Here is a 14,008-nt window from a genome sequence, read left to right on the forward strand (position 1 = left end):
AATTCAAAATAACCTACAATATAGACTGCTATTGTGCGAGTCCCATATTGTAAGAAGTTTTACTCTAGTATAAACCTAATATACGAAGGAGTCCACAGGCTGTCTACTTTTTATGCAAAATATGTTTGTAAAAGTATAGAAAATATTGTAAATTTAAATTAGAGTAAAAAAACAACAGTATGGCTGAATTTTGGGATATTTCTTGATTTATATGCACACTTTGCCAAACAAAACCACTAACGAAATCCCCCGCATCACCATACAGTTACTCGTGATTACACTTTGCAGTCACACTAATATCTTAATTTTTATTAATTCACGTGATGCACATATATTGTAATATTAATAAGGTATGTTACCTGAACTTGAATAACTTGAGAAGATAATGAAAGGCGAGAAATAAAAGCACGAAATATAGCCATACTAACCACTAGTAAACCCAACTACTACAGTTACGTCTACACTCAACAGTCTACTGTACTCGGAGTAACGTAATATTAATAGTTAACTCTGTACAACGTAGTGTGACTTAATTACGAGAAATTTTTTCAGCCGCTTTGGAATTAATAAGAAATACACCAAATTACAAGTTATATGTGTATATTAACCTACACTTTGAAAAAAGGTTTGGAATTTTCTTTTCAATTACATATCCAACAAATCTCAAACTACTATTTTCGTTTCGAATCATTCACTTAATAATTAACAGATTACCCTTGCACACATAGGATAACCACCAGTATGACTTTTACATTAGTACCGGTGTTTAATGCGTAGCAATGTATTTGAATATACCTCCCCTACATCCAGTTCTTTTCATGGTGTTTCCTCCCGAAAGTTACTTTGACACGGTTTGGTTTTGGTTTGGTTTTGGAATTTCGCACAAAGTTACTCGAGGGCTATCTGTGCTAGCCGTCCCTAATTTAGCAGTGTAAGACTAGAGGGAAGCCAGCTAGTCATCACCACCCACCGCCAACTCTTGAGCTACTCTTTTACCAACGAATAGTGGGATTGACCGTAACATTATAACTCCCCCACGGCTGAAAAGGCGAGCATGTTTGATGCGACGGGGGAAAAGCTTAAGCATGACTCGATATACTTCTACTAAATTAATTCCTTAATGGCAGTTTGATGAAAATGATTTAAATGAGTAACATTTTCAGGTTTGATATAAAACTTAATTTCGAGCTCAACTTTTAGCCCTTTATTGTGGGATTATGTAGATATGAAATTTATTTTATGCTTCTTTAAATTTTGCCGGTGTGCTTAATGTCAGCTGAGGTAAATCCAAAGAATGAAACAAGTTTTATTTCTGCACGTACTAAACACAATTTTATGAGCAAGAATATTATATTGTAAATTTTTTTTACGAATAATGTTCTAAAATACTGGGATAAGGACAATGTTTCACACAAATATATTTTATGTAGTATACCTTTTTATTTATATTTTATTTCTTTTTTGAAAACGTTTTGATTTGTTTGTTTGCAATTTTAGATTTATTTCAAAGTGAGAATCTAATTAGGTAGGTCATTTGGTAATTATAACTTGTATTTTTCAAGATGAAAAATTACACATTGTTTCAAAACATTCGACGCTTTGTTGTACAAAATTAGCGTCTCATTAGAAAGAAATGGTTCTATTTCAATAAAACAATTGTCAAACACATTTTTCAGTCGAATACAAGAGATTAAATACTTAAAAAAAAAAGACTGGAAAATACAAGACATACGAAAAAACAAAATTTGTATGAACACAAAACAAAAATATGACGGCTCAATTCATATATGAAGAAAAATGTAGAGCAATTGCCAACAACTGAAACATCGTTCAAAATTTATAAAAATTAGAAAATTTTGGTAGTCGACTTCATTTGATTACCACATTCAAGTCTTATCGTTATAATTTTTCACCAAGTATGCATCTTACGGCAAACTTTTGCAACAAAGTACCATATTTTTGCAAAAATCTGTATTTATGAATAGGTTTGTTTTGTTTTGGAATTTCACACAAAGCTACTCGAGGGCTATCTGTGCTAGCCGTCCCTAATTTAGCAGTGTAAGACTAGAGGGAAGGCAGCTAGTCATCACCACCCACCGCCAACTCTTGGGCTACTCTTTTACCAACGAATAGTGGGATTGACCGTCACATTATACACCCCCACGGATGGGAGGGCGAGAATGTTTAGCGCGACGCGGGCACGAACCCGCGACCCTCGGATTACGAGTCGCACGCCTTACGCGCTTGGCCATGCCAGGCCCTTTATGAATAGGAGTGCAATATCAAAAGTTAGTTTATCTTAAAATGAGAATCAGTGATCGTGGAGATAAGACATTGTCCTGAATCCTAAAATACCATGAACACATTTCACCCGAGGAAGATAAAAAACTTTTAAGGAGTCACACTTTATTTTAGCCGGATGCACGTCACGCGTTTCTAAATGCGATGCTTTGTCTCGTTAATATGATAAGGAATCTTTGCAAATTATCGAAAAACTTGTAAATAATAAATTTACAATTCAAGAGTGAAAAACAAACAAACTCACAATCTACTGAAACACCCCGTTGTAGAAGCATAAGACGTTTTTATCAGGTTAATTATTTTACTACAAAATGACTAACTACAAAATTTGCGAAAATATTTTAAGAAATACATAAATATGGTACTGCGACGAATGTTTGTGTGAAATGACACTGATACCGATATTTATTCCTTTAATACTGTTTTGTTGGACTTTATTGTTGGGCGCGTTTTTTTATATTAATTGGTGAAACACAAATATAAAATCTAGTCCACTTTATATTAACAAAAGCGTTTTTTTTTTAGATTCGAGTTCTAGAATTTTCAAGTTTCCTGGTTTTGTGTAACTAATGAAAAAGATAGCTTCACAAACATATAAATCTAAATATAAATTCTATTTCTCTTCCAAGTTTCATACCTCTGCTACTTTATCACAAAGAAAAACCTAAAATTTAGTGCACTGAACTAACAGAGTATAGCCTCAGACAAACTGACCAAATCATGCACTAATTACTCATTATCAGAAATTACTCATTAACTCCAGTTTAATTTACTCTCTATATCCGACTTAAACTTTTTTAAGACTTTGGATTAAATTCCGGATGTTAAACCATGCTCCCATCATGTGATGCCAATCCTCTCACTGGTCAAACAACAATACAATCATCTGAATTAAAAATACAACGTACAACTTTTCGCTTCCAAGATTATGAAGTCCCTTGAACAAACCTATTACAGAAAAAAAAGGCATATTAACCTTCAATATCTGTGATTAACATTAAAGTATTGTTTGGCAGTTAAAAGCATTAATATTCATGATCTAAATATTGCAATAATAAATTAAATAAGTAAAATTTAATCTACAATCACAATTTAAAGTACTAAAACAAAATTTTATTTATTTATTCGTTTACTGTCTGTAAACTCTCCAGTCATCAATTCTTTTATATGAGTTTCTTTTTTATTGTTTTTGGTATGAAGATGAGATGATCTCTTCTTCTTCAGCGTCACTTATCATATCACTGGATGGAGCGAGAGTTCTCTTCAAGAAGATGGTCGAGAGAAGTCACTGGAGTATATACCCCTGATGATACTCTAGAAGTGGTCTGAACAGGAACCTCGGACTTTACATTAGTTTCTCTTGCTTTTAGCAATGTCTTTTCTGGAATCAACCAGTAAGCAGTTTTACTGCCAGATTACCTGCAAAAACGACCATGATGGGTGACCTTTGGTTTGGTTTGCTTTGAATTTCGTGCAAAGCTACATGAAGGCTATCTGTTCTTGCCGTCCCTAATTTCTTTGTTCAGATCTACTTCACTTTAATCGTGACTAAGTCAGCAGAGATTCTTGTTGAGAGACGGGAGGCTGGCAAGATATTCATTGAACCTGTAGAGGTGATCGACCATATGTCTGAACAGGTACACACACTGGTTATAATGTGTCAAAATAAAGATCAACGATTGGTTGGTAAACAACGATTTATAAGCGTAAAAAACATTTTACAGATGTTTGGCATCTGATGGAACATGTTACGTGTTTCTGCTTGAAGAAGACAGACCAATAGTCGAAATATGTAATATGTTTCACTGTTAAAACTTTCCCTTATGCATGTAAATTGTTGTGTGCTTAGCTATTATAATGTTAACATAATGTGCTTCTTTATTTAAGCTAAACAAAGATTGGTTTCACGGTCATTTAAACTTGTTGAATCTGTTTATTTCTCATACAACTTACGATTCAGCCAAGTTATCAATTATAGAACACCTTATTTTGTGATGACGAGAAACCCATTTGAAGTGGAAATGTATTTTCAAGACACAAAGAGTGTGAACCTAAGAAGGTCGAAAAGTTGTTCTGTACTTTATTTTAATGAAAGCTTTAATACCCATACCAGTCATCTTGAGAATACGTTTCTTATTCCTTGCTCGAATATAGTGTTATTTGCAGGTTTGCCGTCTGATACTTGTCAGTAAATCGATTTTGCCTGAAAATATCACACCTTTACCTTGAAAATTTATGAAAATGTACACAGCCTCTCAGTTGAACAACATTAAGAAAGATGATGACAGTTACATGTCAGACCAACATTTATTATAGAAAGTGACATGAAACAGACAAACCTCCAGTGTTCAAAGGTACAGCTAATAATAATTTTGGCAAAACATTTCATGTAAAGTTTTTTGGAATGAATGGACTGATAAACAAGACAGTTCTTCACCTGATGAATGCATGCAATTGAATGAGGAACATCTCCATAACTGGGTTTGTTTTTTTTAGTTTTCTTTTTAATTTCGCGCAAAGCTACACGACGGCTATTTGCGCTAGCCGTCCTTAATTTAGCAGTGTAAGACTAGAGGTAAGGCAGCAAGTCATCATCTCCCACTGCCAAATCTTGGACTACTCTTTTACCAACGAATAGTGAGATTGACAGTCAAATTATAATGCCCCCAAGGCTGAAAGGGTGAGCATGTTTGGTGCGAGAGGGATTCGAACCTGCAACCCTCATATTACGAGTGTAGCGCCTTAACAACCTGGCCATGCCAGCCTCAATGACTGGGATACATCTGTCTACGGGTTATATTGCAGATTCTTTTCAGCCTATTTCAAGGGTCGAAGGTGCAAGCTTCATAAAAACTTTGTCACTTATATAGATGGTTTTGGAAAATTGTATGGGAAGAATTTCTAGAGTGTACCTCCTATTGATTGTGGTGAGAAATTCGTTGACAGCTTAATAGAAGAATCACCTAGAAAATTTATATAGCAACACATAGGTCTGATTGTTATTTTGTCTCTCCATTTTCAGTGTCAATGAGGTGATGATGTCAAACAACGCTCTGAAGCAGAGACAGAACATCAGTGACTTCTGTCCCATACAGTGACGTGTGTAACCTGTGATCACAAAAAAGCTATTTTCTGAGATAACGTATAATTTACGGCATCTAAGAAGAAGCTGTAGATGAAGTGAGGATTTTAATTGATTTTAACCGTTAGGTTTAGTGTCTTTTCTGACCAAAGTGTTCACACTTCATGCCAAATGATTTTAACTATTAGGTTTAGTGCCTTCTCTGACAAAAGTGTCCACATTTCATGCCAACTGATATTAACCGTTAGGATTATAGCCTTTTCTAACCAAAGTGTCCACACTTCATGCCAACTGTTAGGTTTAGTGCTTTCTCTGACCACAGTGTCCACACTTCATGCCAACTGATTTTAACCGTTAGGTTTAGTGCCTTCTCTGACCAAAGTGTTCACATTTCATGCCAACTGATTTTAACCGTTAGGCTTAGTGCCTTTTCTGACCAAAGTGTCCACATTTCATGCCAACTGATTTTAACCGTTAGGTTTAGTGCCTTCTCTGACCAAAGTGTTCACACTTCATGCCTACATTCTTTTTACTAACGAAACTATTTACCTCAGATCCTCATTCGACCTATCAATATAAGCATTGATATGTTAGTATCATACCAAAAGACTTTGAAGTCATTTATTGCAGGGTGCTATGCAGTTAGTTTTGCAAGTTCACGTATTCTAGGTTCTGCAGAAGCTTTGGCTATAACTTCTCTTGGTTCCACGATGAATGACAAAAGACACAAATTTATTCTGGTTTTATTGACATAAAAAAAAAATTAAACCGCATTTTTCATGTATGAGTCACTGAAATGGCCCTTAATTTGTTGTTTTCTGGTATCTAAATGACACCTGCCTGAACTGTTCTATCCAGTATGCCCCGAAGCATTTAAATACACTCAAGTTCTCCAGTATTCAATACACTTATGTATTAGAGGATCTATGAGTATAAAGCATAATTTAAAAAAAAAGTCAGGTCAAACTAATCATTATAGGTTTTAGGTCTCTTGTGTATTGAGTAATAACATTAAGTACTTTATAAAAGAGTGGTTGGCGTCATTAATGTATAGCCTAGTTTTAGTTTAGATATTCTGTTAGTTTACTTTTTTTTTTATCAGAAGTTATTAACAACAGCGTTAAAGCGACATTTAACTGAACACAGAATTGTTGAGTGTACATTTAAATTTTGCAATAAAGTGATGATTGCATATTACCAAAGGAAACAACTGTATTAAAATGGTGTCACTTGCTCATCAATTTTATTCTAAATTGTCGAATTATCGGTTTTCTTTAGACATATGCTGTATAAACATTATTACTTTTATTAAATTATCTGGAAGGAGTGTGTGAAGTGCATTTTGTCAATCCAAAGCACTTGAAATAAACCCCCATTATTTAAAGTGCTACAAAATATAGATATACTTAACTTAATCTGTATTACAAATTGAAGGTACAGTTTAAACGGTCGCAGACTGCAGAAGATTTTACGCCAAGTTACACAAGCAGCATGTTACGTGTATATTGTACATGTGGATGCACATATAGTTGTTGCAGATACTGGTACACAAAGACTAACACTTTAAAACAGTACATCATTTCTAATATTAACAAAGTTGATGTGTGTTGGTGACTTTCCAACGTCAATCTTGTAATTATAAGTATTTCCACTGAAATTCTCTTTTGTGCAGAATGTTTTATTCAAACAGTTTTCGATCCAATTATACAGTTGAATATAAGACTTTAAATACACATGGGTACTGGAAAATAATTTGCGATTTAATATTTTTGGGGTTTTTTCCATGAAATTTCAAGGAAACAGCTATTTATAATAATTCATTTCAAATCACAACTATTTATATTTCAGTTAAAAATAGTGTATTTTGTCTTCTGTGATAAACATAATTTATTATAACTTTCTATATATATATATATCCATAGTGTCTTTTTTATTCTGTGATAAACATAATTTATTAAAGCTCTCTCTATATATATATATACATATATATCCATAGTGTCTTTTTTTATTCTGTGATAAGCATAATTTATTAAAGCTCTCTCCATATATATATATCCATAGTGTCTTTTTTATTCTGTGATAAACATAATTTATTAAAGCTCTCTCTATATATATACCCACAAGTGCAATAAAAATGGAGTTTAATTTGTTTTTCGACAGTATTGCTTTTGACATTCTCCATGTTTGGTTAGGAATGGTTCATAGAGTTTTGTTTTAATAACCGAAAAAAAAAGTTTTTCTTTTCTTTCAAGTTATAAACATTACGACACTAAAGTCGTAATGAGAATAATTTTTTCATCCTATATTTCGTATTTTGAGAAGATACAGTGTGACATAAAAGGCTACATAAGTATCATATTTTATCATTTCACAAAACTCACAAAATACCACTGACAACTAAAATAATCTCTATCCACAGATTCTTATCATTTAACTATTTTTCAAACCTCCTGTTGCAGAATCGTCATGCCTGAAACATTTTCGCCAGAGAACAAATTCTCCAATAAATGCAAAGAGTGCTGTCATGAGACCACAGAGGAACAACAAAAATGCGCCGCTCAGGTCGTCAGTGTTGAGAGGCCCGACACCTTTGGCAATATTGGTTTGACATTTTGTGCTATTGATGGTCATATCTTCTATCCAACGAGTCAACAGGTGGCTCTGCGTGAAGCTATCTATACTGATAAAGAACACGGTGATGTTGCGAGTTAAGCGCGGAAATAAAATAGATAAATACTATGACACATCTAACTAAATTATGAAAATTATGATAAGGTACCTTTACAAGACCTAAAATAAACATGACAATATCCTTAGAAATAAAAGAGTAGGACTGTATTTATTTTCTTCTGTTTACATGAAAATACGTTGAATAGAAATATTTAAAGATGTGACATAATCACGACGATAAGTTTGGTTTGTTTTGGATTTCGCGTAAAACTACACGAGGGCTATCTGTGTTAGCCGTCCCTAGAGGGAAGGCAGATAGTCATCACCACTCACCGCCAACTCTTTTACCAACGAATAGTGGGATTGACCGTCACATTATAACGCCACCATGGCTGAAAGGACGAGCATGTTTGGTGTGACTGAGATTCGAACTCACGACCCTCGGATTAAGAGTCGAGTGCCTTAACCCACCTGGTCATGCCGGGCCACGACGATAAGGAAACGTGTAACGATTTTTCGAAATAATTTAATATATATGCATCGGAAATAACTTCAGCCTTTAAATGGAGACCTTTGATAAAAGCAGCTACGAAATTCATTTTATCGTCTATTTAAAAGTTATCTTAATGACAGTCTTAAAACTATTTTAAACGGGCTTACGTTCAAATCAGATATTTTTAACTATGATAAAACACTGAACTGTTTCAACGATGTACCATCTTTTTAAATGGACAGAAGTAAAAATCGATACTGATATTTACAAAAGTAACAAACAATCATTATTATGTGTTGCTTGATAAAGTTGTAACATCGCATAAAGTTCTTTATGATTTAAAATATTCAGTTACCTCGTTTTTATTCCTTCCATTATTTTTGATTCCAAGTTTTTCCTCATTATCATAGGCAAGAAAGTCTCATGGAACTTTTTATTAGAAACATGGAACTGGCAGAACTTTCCAGTAACAAACCTTCTGTCGAGAATGTCCTTAATCGTTACTGTGTTTATGATTATGGCATGTGTGCCAGTGTCTACCATGTCCAGAACTTCATCTTTTTCTAGCTCTATAAAGGCATTCGAGAATCAGGCTTTTCCTTGATCCTAGACCAGATCTTCTGATAAGTTTTGTGTGGGCTAGTCTAAAACAAATATCTGTATGTATAGAACAATTGCTTTGAATCGTTTTATGAATAATTAAATGGTTTATAATAAGTTAACTATTTCGGAAGTCACAAACTGGTTATGCCTTTACCTTTATTTGTTTGTTTGTTCTTAAAATTTCGCGCAAAGCTATACGAGGACTATCTGCGCTAGTGGTCCCTAATTTAGCAGTGTGAGACTATTGAAAAGGCAGCTAGTCATTACCATCCATCAAAAACTCTTGAGCTACCCTTTTATCAATGGATAGTGTGATTGACAGTCACATCATAACGTTCCCACGATTGAAAGAGCGAGCAGGTTTGGTGTGCCAGGGATTCCAACTCGCCACCCTCAGACTAGGAGTCGAGTGCCCTAACTACCTGACCATGCCGGGCCTACAATTATACGCACAAGGGAGTTCATGGAACATAACTCTTAGATACAAAGGAAGGAGAATCACATAGAAAAAGGAATACCGATAGCTGGGAGACAAAATGATACAATTACTAGATGTCGATCGATACATATTCATGATGTTTAATGTGAGGTTGTCTTATGTTTTGTAAAATAAAATAATGTAAAACTATATTATAATCTGGTAACAATGATATTGTTTCTGTTGTTAGCCTCTTTAGAAGTGGGAAGCAGAGAAGACAACATTAATGTAAACGTATATTGCTTATAGATTATTGGCTAATATTTTTACACTTTAAAACTAACGAATTTGTAGTTTAACAGGTATGTTCTATCTTGTTTGTATTTAATTTTACTGCATTTACTTTTATCCAAATATTAAAAATTTTGATCGCGGCCTCTGATAATGGTTAGCTTCTCTGTCGTTATTTTTATATGACAGATCACTAGGCTTTTCAATCCATGTTACTAGTACCATCATTACTGTCTAATATGACCTAGGTTCGAGAATAACAAATTGGTAAAGGAGTATCTTTAATCATGATTTCTCTCGTTCCACAGACTGGCTTTGAAAATCTTATTTTTCTTTGTAATGCTAACCATTTAGACATCATAAAACATGTAAGCAGCTTTTGAAATATCTCTTCTCTTGGTTATTTATTAATAGCGAATATAAGGCTATTTCCTGACTTACGCAATGTGATACAATTTGTCCCATAATGTTATACAAAATGTTCTGAATATCACAGCAATTACCAAAAATAAAGAATAAATCTATATTACACGACGTTCAGAATATTACATGGGTATCAAAACTCATTCTTTAGCGTCGTAAACGCATAGAATTATTGCTGAACCACTAGTAGGGCGGCAGATGACATGTAGAATGCTATTCAAAAATGTACATAGATTCCAATGTTCAAATAACACCCATAAAATTACGTTAATCTACAACTAAACTATGGGTAAAATGTCAATACGAATACATTTATCCACAGTTTAATTATGGTTTAAAATCCCATAAGATTACATTTATTCTCAGTCTAACATTTAAAGTATGGTTAAAACCTCATAAGATTACACTTTAGCCACAGTTGAACTGTGGTTAAAACACAAATGTTATTTCATTTATTTTCAGGTAAACTCTGGTTAAAACACTGGTAGAATTACATTTAACTTCAGTTAAATAGTTAACCTCAGCGTATACCACTAATAAGATTACATTTATCCATAGGTAAATGATGGTTATATTTTTAAAAAAGAGAATTGTTTTATAAAATTAATTAATCTAGAGAACTTAATGTTCTTGTTTTGAAGTTAAACACAAAACTACACAATAGACTATCTATGCTCTGTCCACCAGGGGTATCGAAACCTGGATTCCAGCGTTTTAAGTTCGAAATCTGTAAAATATGATAAAATTTCCATTATTACAACAGATATTTTAAAACAGTAAGCAACTTTATTTAAAAGTGTATCGTTACGATCCATTATATTAATAAAGTACTTGCTATTTTATACACAAACATGCACTATTTAAACTGATTTTTCTGTAATTTATCGGCCTGGCATGGCCTAGCGCGTTAAGGCGTGCGCTTCGTAATCTGAGGGTCGCGGGTTCGCGCCCAAGTCGCGCCAAACATGCTCGCCCTCCCAGCCGTGGGGGCGTTATAATGTGACGGTCAATCCCACTATTCGTTGGTAAAAGAGTAGCCCAAGAGTTGGCGGTGGGTGGTGATGACTAGCTGCCATACACTGCTAAATTAGGGACGGCTAGCACAAACATTCAAAAAAACAAACAAAACTGTAGTTTATCATGTTAAGGTTACTACTGGTGGAACAGAATACGCATTATTTTACCTTCATGTAGTAACAAGCATATTCTATTCTACTAGTAGTAGTGTTAACACAATAACATGCAAAAAAATAATTTTAAACATACAAGATAAATTACCAGCTTTTAAAGTATCATGGTCCCATTCATAAAACGTTTAGAAGAAAATTTAAAAAATATAAACTGAATGGTGCCGCCCTCTATTACAATTTAAATGTAACACCACCAAGTATCAGGCTATATGAGAAATTCTGTGTTTGATCGTTTTTCTTTGCAATGTAGATTATTAATGTGCGTTAATTAAACTTCGATATAGTTCACATGCTCGAATTTCTAGTTATTCCTTACACGTTATAAACTAAAGTTTAATTAAGGGAGAATAATTTTCGATATCAACAGCATCTTATGAACAGGTAGGCTAAATAGCGAGGTCAAAGACTCCTGGGATTCAGGTAGAGTTGAGCCCAATTTTCTACCACTAGTCAGAAGGAAAGTAACCAACCAGCAGCAACCATTGCCACAACACTTCTGACTAGCTCTTTGACCGAATAAGGAAATTGGCTGTATGTTTGTTTGTTTGTTTTTAAATTTCGCGCAAAGCTACTAGAGGGCTATCTGCACTAGCCGTCCCTAATTTTGCAGTGTAAGACTAGAGGGCTTGACCGTCACATTATAACGTCCCCACGTCTGAAAGGGCAAGCATGTTTGATGCGACCAGGATTCAAACCCGCGACCCTCAGATTACGAGTCGAACGCGTTAACCCACCTGGCCATGCCGGGCCAATTGGCTATAACTTTTCATATTATTATTGAGATCTTAGCTGAAAACACGGACGTGTTCAGTGACATCACGTCTCGAGTTGTTGAGCTGCAGACCGACAATCTAATCAACAATTGAAAATTATTTTATTCGGGAGAATGTTTACATTTTTTCTATATGGAAAAATACGTCTATTTTACCCTATTATAAAATTATAAAGATCAGTTAAGGTTACTGAACATCATATAAAATGTATACCGTAAAAATGTATACTGTATTACTTTGAAGGTTTGTTTGTTTTGTTTGAAATTTTAGCACAAAGATACACAATGGGTTATCTGTGCTCTGTCTCACCACAAGTATCGAAACTTGGTTGTTAGCGTTGTAAGTCCGCAGACTGGGGTGGGGAGTATTTTCGAGTAGATTATGTATTATTTTGGTGTCACTTAGGCCTGAAAAAGGCTACAACCATGCGAAAATGTATCCGTTGATGTAAAACACATAAAATTAATTCATAAATTGTATAAAGTAAGAAGATGAAGCAAATGGAACAGAGCGAGAATTGTGCATAATAATAACAGAGGCAAATTCTACCTGTTCACACATATATTAATAGTATGTGAAGATGCATAGAATAAAACAAATCATTTTGTTAAGTTAGCAGTTAAGACAGTGAGTTTCATATTCCTTTTTCTTAGGGACCAGTATGGCCAGGTAGTTAAGATACTTGACTCGTAATCTGAGGGTCGCACGTTCAAATCCCCGTCACACCAACCATAATCGCCCTTTCAGCTAGGGGGAATTTATAATGTAACAATCAACCCACAATTCGTTGGTTAAAGAATAGCCCAAGATCTGACGGTGGGTGGTGATGATTAGTTGGCTTCTCTGTAGAGAAGCAGTTCTTACACTGCTAAATTAGAGACAGCTAGCGCAGATAGCCCTCGTGTAACTTTGCGCGAAATTCAAAATCAAACTTAATCATAGTCACTTATGAAGAACGATAAATGAAATAACTGAGTTTCAGTTAACTGTTTAAAGTTATTTTATCAGTTTATCATTAAATATCATCACTTGCGTTGGATTTAAACCAATAGGGTATATGTTTGTTTTATTGTTTCGGCCTTTTTCTGTTATTTTTAAAGAGGAATGTATTAACTGCGCTTATTCGTAGGGAGCGGCTTTATACTGTCGTGTCATTGGAGTTGAAGTTTGTACTGAAATGTGTGTAGCTCGTTAGGCATTGAGCCGTTCAACCTGAAGTGCATACAAACATTGGTGGGTGATGATGGATGTGAACCGTGAGTGATAGATGCACTCACACGAACTGACGAAACGAAACAATATTCATATACTTACTGATAACACAGCTTCCACTATACTTTCGGCTTCCACTAACGGCTGAATGTGTGGGTTCCGAAGAAGATCCTCGAGACTGTCGATCACATTAATGTCTTCCTTGATCATCAGTGACGACTCCAGATGGCCACTGAAACTGCTCATCAGCATGAAAACGGCAAATAGCCAAGAAGAGAGAACCAATCTGTTGATGTTTTGCTCTTCAATCTTGGAAAGACCTTTGCAGATCCATAAATACGTAATTAAATAAGTCCAGCCAATCTTAAGTTAGGACATAACTGAAATTACTAATATTTTTTTCTCTTTGGCCATCCATAGCACCAAAAACTAAATTTTAATTTAATAAACATTGTATCGAGCGCTAGTTATATATATACCATGTATATCGTGATGAAACTTTGTATAATGGACGGCAACTGCCTGTTGTGGAGACACATGTGTAGAGGACGA

The 14,008-nt window shown here is 34.5% G+C and overlaps 1 protein-coding gene and 1 pseudogene across 2 annotated transcripts in view; both read right to left on the reverse strand.

Annotated features, from left to right (window-relative positions):
* LOC143246453 (putative citrate synthase 2, mitochondrial) overlaps nt 1–506 on the reverse strand; it is a 34,446-nt pseudogene extending 33,940 nt beyond the window's left edge. The window contains exon 1 of the transcript XR_013025976.1: nt 360–506. The product of XR_013025976.1 is annotated as a putative citrate synthase 2, mitochondrial (transcript). The remainder of the gene's footprint in view (nt 1–359) is intronic.
* A 6,592-nt stretch (nt 507–7,098) lies between these two features.
* LOC143246455 (glutamate receptor-like) overlaps nt 7,099–14,008 on the reverse strand; it is a 36,552-nt gene continuing 29,642 nt past the window's right edge. Inside the window, exons 8-9 of the mRNA XM_076493184.1 lie at nt 13,559–13,776; nt 7,099–8,063 (exon numbers count right to left, since the gene is read on the reverse strand). Of these exons, the coding sequence (XP_076349299.1) occupies nt 8,055–8,063; nt 13,559–13,776 (227 nt within the window). The 3' untranslated portion in view covers nt 7,099–8,054. The remainder of the gene's footprint in view (nt 8,064–13,558; nt 13,777–14,008) is intronic.

Source organism: Tachypleus tridentatus, chromosome 3, assembly GCF_004210375.1.
Source record: "Tachypleus tridentatus isolate NWPU-2018 chromosome 3, ASM421037v1, whole genome shotgun sequence".
Taxonomy (NCBI): Eukaryota; Metazoa; Arthropoda; class Merostomata; order Xiphosura; family Limulidae; genus Tachypleus; species Tachypleus tridentatus.